At 43.9% G+C, this 6,881-nt stretch overlaps 1 protein-coding gene across 3 annotated transcripts in view; it reads right to left on the bottom strand.

Moving 5' to 3' along the window:
* Positions 1-334: 334 nt before the first annotated feature.
* The window catches only part of POLD3 (DNA-directed DNA polymerase), a 54,917-nt gene continuing 48,370 nt past the window's right edge, over positions 335-6,881 (bottom strand). For all 3 annotated transcript variants that reach the window (XM_086799780.1, XM_086799782.1, XM_086799781.1), the window contains 7 exons: positions 3,607-3,662; positions 3,351-3,475; positions 3,050-3,209; positions 1,899-2,308; positions 1,263-1,805; positions 971-1,097; positions 335-872 (listed from right to left, as the gene is read on the bottom strand). In XM_086799780.1, coding sequence (XP_086655906.1) covers positions 761-872; positions 971-1,097; positions 1,263-1,805; positions 1,899-2,308; positions 3,050-3,209; positions 3,351-3,475; positions 3,607-3,662 — 1,533 coding nt within the window. In that variant the 3' untranslated portion in view covers positions 335-760. The remainder of the gene's footprint in view (positions 873-970; positions 1,098-1,262; positions 1,806-1,898; positions 2,309-3,049; positions 3,210-3,350; positions 3,476-3,606; positions 3,663-6,881) is intronic.

Here is a 6,881-nt window from a genome sequence, read left to right as displayed (position 1 = left end):
CAGTGGCTAATTAACAGGCTATATATATCTTCAACTTGACGGACTTCAAACTCCTTAAAATACAAGAACACCATAGGTTTTTTACCAGTTAATGACAAACATTCAGTGTATGTCACGTCCACCAAGGCCATCAAATAGTTTTTCCCACTGCTCGTGTACCAGCCAATTACTGGCAGCCATGACTCCGATTTCTCTTCATTTAGTTTCAAAACTCAAACCTCTATCAATGACACATACATAGCGACAAAATGCACCTGTAACCATAACATGCCTACAATATCGTAAGACAACGTACCACCATTATTTGGGCTGGCATAGTGAAGGTCACCAGTTGTTTCACATGCAAAGGCAGAAGTACGTTTAAAATTAAGGAAGCTTACACACATGCGTTCAGTTCTGGGATCGTCCGTCCATGAGAACGTTATGGTTGTGATGTCTCTTTCCCTGCAAGTGGCCATGTATGTGTGACCAGCCTCGGTATCACACTCCCTAAGGTACAAGTAAGGTTGAAGGGGAAGGAAGCCACAAAATAATAATGGAAATAGCAAGCTTTGCACACATGCATACAGATGCTCTTTCTTAGAGCTGTCACAAACAGTCCCATCTTCATCACTCTCTTTCTTTAGGCTCCAAGACGCTGTTGAGCAATTGATGCAAAATTGGGGCTCCTCTGCAGTTCACAATTAGCTCTAGGAGGATTTTGCAAGCTTTAATTAAGTAGTGTATCAAATGTGGATGTATGCTACTGCTTGGCCTTGCTTCAACTCTTCTTCTTGAAAAATGAGGAGATTTTCCCTTGTTGAGAGTCTTTCTGTGCCACTTTCCCTAATGACTTGTTACCACTCGCTTTGGCACTCGCAGACCCTATTGACCTGTAACACACGTCAACCACTCAGCCACGTCCTTGGCTTTTGAAAGAAATAATAATGGCCAAATTTATTGGCACTCTTGACACCAGGACGCCTTTTACCTATTGCTTGACAATTTTGGTTGCTCGATCTGGGCATGTGCATGTGCATCAGCATCCGATGGGCGACTTTCATCCTTGTTGACATGGCTTACTGCCATGTCCTCATTCTCCCAGACCACCTCTGTCACTGCATAGCTCAGAAAACCAATAGTCAAGATTTAATAAAATCAGAACTTTAGATGTTACAAAACTTGAACTACACAATCCAAAGAAACACCCCAGGTCCCCCCGCGCTATGGTTACTGTTGGACTACATGAAAGCATAAGGTAGGCAGTTTGCTGAGAACTTTACCTTCCCGACCACGATCATCGAAACGAGTCTTAAGCACTTTCCTCTTCTTTGGTCCAGGTGCTGTAGTTGATGATGTGCCTTTTTCATCCGTGTGTATTGACTTGTTTGTCTCGACATCTGCCTTGAAAGCATTATTACCTGCTTTTTCTTCACTGTTCAAAACAGTATCAGCTCTAACTTCTTGACTACTGGCATGAGCTGATGGTGATGCCATAGATGGCGACGATCCTCTATCTTTCCTTCCCGGACTTATTTTGACCTTTTTCTCTTTCAGTGCAGCAACCTCCTGTGGTTTCCCAGCAGATGTATTCCTCTTAGATACAGCTGAAGAGTCTGGCCTTTCTTTCCGAACCTCAGGAGAGGATAAACTAACAATGTTCTCAGAATCCAAATCCTCGTCTTCCTCATCCGACATGTCATCATCGATAACCATGCGTCTCATTCTCCTGCTGCTGCTCTTCACTTGTCCTCTCCGTATGTGTGCGAAGTTAGCAGCATCATCGTCACTATTTGCATCAAAGGAGTCATCGTGATCTGCATTTCCTGTGGTAATTTCCAATTTGACACATGTTAACATGCTATGGAAAGTTAAAAGACCATAGCAAGATCGAAATCTGGTAAAGTAGAGCCAAGTACCAGTAGCTGGGTCCTCCACAGCTGATCCTACTTGAGCTTCAGGTAAAATTGGCTTCGGCTTGATTGATGCACGTCCCCATAGGTTCGCTAGAGCACTGTCTCCTGATCCTGATGATTTTTTCTTCGGAGGAGCCATGACAACACCCTTGGTTCCAGGTCCTGTCACCATTGCAGATCCATGTGAAGCAGCTCCTGCATCCTTGGCACTATTTTCCAGGGTAGTTTGCTTAGAAAAGGTTGGCGGTCCAGATGTGGATGATTGAGCTGCTAGTACCTCTGCTTGCACCATCAAAGGTTTAGAGGAGCTACTTGATGGAGCAGCTACTTTGGGTGCAGCTAATGGGGCATTGCCAGCAGAACTTGTTCCCGACACTTTGCGAGTGACAGAAATACAAGAAACCGCACTAAACCTGCACAGAAAGCAGGAAGACATTTAGAGCTTCAACCGTGGTTACAGGAAACAATCAGTGAGGGAGATGCAAAATAAGGGATAGGAAGAAAGAAAAGAAAATTACATGAATGTCTGTAAAAAGCCAAAATGACCTATAAGACCGAATACATAACATGAAAACCATGAAGGTCTTGCTATGGTCCAAAAAACAAGCATTAAAAAGAACAAAACCCCTACTAATCACCTAGCAGAGCTATGATGCCGTCCATTGGATACATTCACCTCCTCAGGTTTTTTTTGGGGGGCTTTGGTTTGGTTTTGCAAAAGTCCTCAATGAGGGCTCTACCCTCACAGTAAACTGCCCACTTGCCTTCTTTGTGCGAGCTGCTTAAACCTTGACTAATTCTGCATTCTTCTCCTTGAGAAAAAAAGGGAAAGAAGAAACACACGGGGATGTAAGAAATTAGGAGAGTATATGATTGGAGACTATGGGAAAGGAGGTTGGTGAGAACTGGGGCTTTTGCAAGGGAAACAGCAGGTGTTGTCAGGGAGCGGATAAAACGATAGGGGGAGACACTTCCTGCCATCAGGAAACGTTTCCCAACAGAAGTGCATTGTAGGCTGCAAGGAAAGGGAAAACACCATTTCCTGCCTGTAGGGGTCCATTTCAGCCATTCCCAGTAACTATGGCGTTGACAGCTAGTGCACAAAAAGTACAAAGAATGTTTAATCTAATAGTCTATGTTTAAGAGACCTTTACCGGTTGTCTCGAAGGCAATTCTTAAGCTCCAGAGGCTGTTTGAATAGTTCCTCTGACTGAACATATTCTGCACTCCAAAGCTCAGCAGGGTCTTTTGGTATGCAGGGCTGGATACTGTAAACATGACTAGAAACGTGACCATCGAGCATATCCTTGGCCTCTGTCAGCGGAACAGTGTGGGCCACATTGTCAAAATGAACTTAATGATCACAAGCAAACACAAGAAGTGACCTATGACCTAGCAATCTATATCCCAAACAGAACGGTTTGCATAGTAAATGTGGTGAAGATTTGTGTGTACGTTGCAGTTTTGACTTTGGCACAAGTTGCACAGAATAGCAGCACCGTTCTGTTTTGGACCATCCTGACACTGCATAGATGACATCTATACTGCTACCATGTTGCTCTGCAACGATTTGAAGCAACCTGTATGCTTACCAATCACAACCATTAGTGCAGGAACCCATGAGAAAAGGAAACATTGAAACATTCTTACACGTCATGCATAAACATGATGCCGACTTAGTATCTACGGGTTTACTGATGAAAGCACGTACCTTTTGGCCTCATTTGAAGTTATGGAAAACTTTCTGCTCAGCCATTTGTATGAGACCTATAAAAAATAACAGTCTCAAACATGTGCTCTCTAACTATGTACGGTAAGACTCAGATGCAAAATCTCTACATCACACAGCAAGTTATAGATGAAGAAATCAGCAGGAATACAAAACCCATCCATTGCAACATAGCATTTAATCAACCAACCAGTCTGTTTGTAGTCAGACAGGGCATACAGTTTTAAAACTATGTGACTCCCCATGAAACTTCACCCTTTGGCATTCTCCTACTTTTCCATCCAAAATACATGCAATAATAAATGCTGTCAACAATTTTGTTTCTTAAAAGTTGTCTTCTATTCGGTAGGATCATGGGGGCTCATAATATGAGGTTAGTAGCATGATTTAAGAATGATTAGTAGAGGTAGAAAGAGTGATTAGCTTAATCTAGATTAGTAGCACTTAATGGCAACATAATAACAATGTAAATGAGCGAAATAGCATCTGTCAATAGCATTGATTTGATGCCTCTTAAATAGGCTAAGATACATTGGATTAGCTTAGAACTAATGATGTAATTAGGTACTAATGATTTCCACAATCCTCTCCTTCATTATCTCCTTGATTATCTCCACCTCTTGCTTGATTAGTGAGCCGCGAATATCTCCAATGCAAGTGGATGTAGGCGTGACTTTTGTTGTGATGGATCATGGAGCATATCCAACACTATTTTAGTTGCATGGTCCACAACATATAATGCCTTCTTGCAAACTTTGCTAGGGCTACTCTGATACACCTCCCCGTAACATCCCACAGTAAAACAGTCCCAAATGCATAATTCTATCACTCTTGGCACAAATGACTTCCTTGATTCTATCATTTTAGACATGATCCAAATCCAAAGATATTACTCACTGTACTTTTCTCTTGGTCATGTTTCCCTTGTGCAAAACAGTCTACATACATGGACACCCATCTCTCACATGGCATTCGCAGTGCCATTGGACAGATCCGCACTTTATCACATCAGTTGAGGGTAGAGACTGGCAGATACGAGGGGATGAAGCCAGAAGACCACATTTGTCAGCTATATCACCAAGAAGTGGAGTCAGAGGAGCACTACATATGCCGATGTACTGTGTACTATGAGATACGAGGGAGATACTGGTGTCTCTTCCGAGAGGGTTTTGGACCATTACGACATGTGATGGAGTTTGAGGATCAGAGGTATTTGGGGCTTTTCTTATTGGAGCTCAGACGCCATCGAGAGGCTCTCCTACGAGCCAGGACAACACACTAGGATCCACCCCGCCAACGAGCCATGACAGATTTTTTCAGGGCCAGGACCACCCCGACAGATACGACCAGGACCTCCACTACCCCCTCGGAGAGCCAGACGTCCTTCAGGTGGAGTCACCCTTGACAGAGCCATAGCACTTTGTCGAGCGAGATGCCCACGCTTACCAAGACCTTGTCCACAGCCGCTTCATCACCGGTGGATTAGAGCCATCATCACCCGCCACAGGAGACGACTGCCCCGCCACTTTAGTCTCTCTATCTTATAGCACCCCATGAGAGAGATACTGAGATGAGCAGATTACACCAATCTTATGCTAGTTGTAGATATTATACACTTTTGTTGTACCTCAGTAGGAGTATTTTCCTTTCATAGCTGTTTAGGACTGTTTTAGGACATTTTTAGTCCTTTTTGTCTTACTTTTGATGAGACACCATCATCTGTGTACTATGTTTTGGTCTCATAGGCCACTTTGGCCGTTTTCACTGCCTGTTCACAGAGGGCTTCGGACCACTTTCCAAAGTCATGAGATACTAGGATCAAAGATGCCTCAGATTATACTTGTTGGAGCTACGTAGACATAGGGAGAGGGTCTCTTGAGAGGGAGGGGATCAGAGAGGGATATCCGCCATCGACCGATGAGAGACATCTTTGGATAGTGATGTATATGATGCTTACCTTTGTTGCTGGAGTTTTCCTTCCCAGATGCTATCCATTAGAAGCTCCTAGTACCTTACTTTTCCTCATAGTTGTTGTTTCAATTTCAGTTAGTTGTTTAGTTGTTTTAGCTTTTCTTACACAGACATTGTATCAGATCCACCAATTGTTGTAACCTTTTTGGTCTCATAGGTCATTTTGGCCTTTTGAGGACGTTAATATATCATTTCATTTCTCTCTCTCTCTCTCTCTCTCTCTCTCTCTCTCTCTCTCTCTCTCTCTCTCTCTTGTATATCATTCCATTTGAGGACGTTAATATATCATTCCATTTGAGGACGTTGAGTAGGGACGAGATCGGTACACAGTAGTAGAGGATCAAGAGGGGTGGCAGTTCTTTTCAGGGAGGAGCTGCAACCGCTTCTACACATCGTTCGGAGAGATGATCAGGCCAGATATATGTGGGTGAGACTGAGGGCCGACACAGGCAGATTCCTGTATATTGCCATATGCTATTTTGCTCCTAGTACATCGACATATGCAGCACCTAGAGGGCAGTCTCCTTTCTCTGTGCTAGATGATGACATATGGGAGTTCTCTAGGGATGGAGACATCATCCTGTTAGGGGACTTTAATGCCCGGACGGGCAACCGCCAGACAGCCTTTTATGATACCTCGGAGGAGATGCTGAGAGAGCTGGACACTCTGGATATGGGATTAGACAGACGCTCACAGGATGTGGAGTGCACAGAGTATGGGAGATATTTGGTAGATATGGGGACTGCACATGGCAGTGCCCAGAGCCAGATTGATGAGGCGATTACAGGAGATGGGGGTACCCACAGAGCTCATATGGGGGATTATGGCTTTATATAGATCAGTTGCAGGACAGGTACGCACCCCAGAGGGGGTCTCTACTTTGGTTCACTCCACTATAGGAGTGAAGCCTGTTATCTCCTTCACTGTTTGGTATGTATGTGGATGAGGCTTCTGACTACATTGAGAGATTGGGGGACAGAGGAGCCCAGCTAGCAGGTACATGGATCCCACTATTGTTATATGCTGATGATATTGTGTTGATCTCTGATTCCCCTGAGGGTATGCAGCGTCATCTGGATGCTTTACATGAGTTTGCACATGATAGTAGATTGTCTGTCAACCTTGGCAAAACCAAGGTTATGGTGTTTAACACCACGCCACAGTGGGTTAGGCGATCAGCTTCCACATTTACATATGGGCAAGAGATTGTGGAGTATACAGATGCATATACATATCTTGGGGTAGTATTCAGTGGGCCAGTGTTTTCGATGAGGAGAGCAGCAGA

This window comes from Cibotium barometz, chromosome 6, assembly GCF_041138505.1.
Source record: "Cibotium barometz isolate CiBa-2024 chromosome 6, ASM4113850v1, whole genome shotgun sequence".
Classification (NCBI taxonomy): domain Eukaryota; kingdom Viridiplantae; phylum Streptophyta; class Polypodiopsida; order Cyatheales; family Cibotiaceae; genus Cibotium; species Cibotium barometz.
Note: the sequence above shows the minus strand (reverse complement) of the source record. Positions and strands in the feature narration are given on the sequence as shown.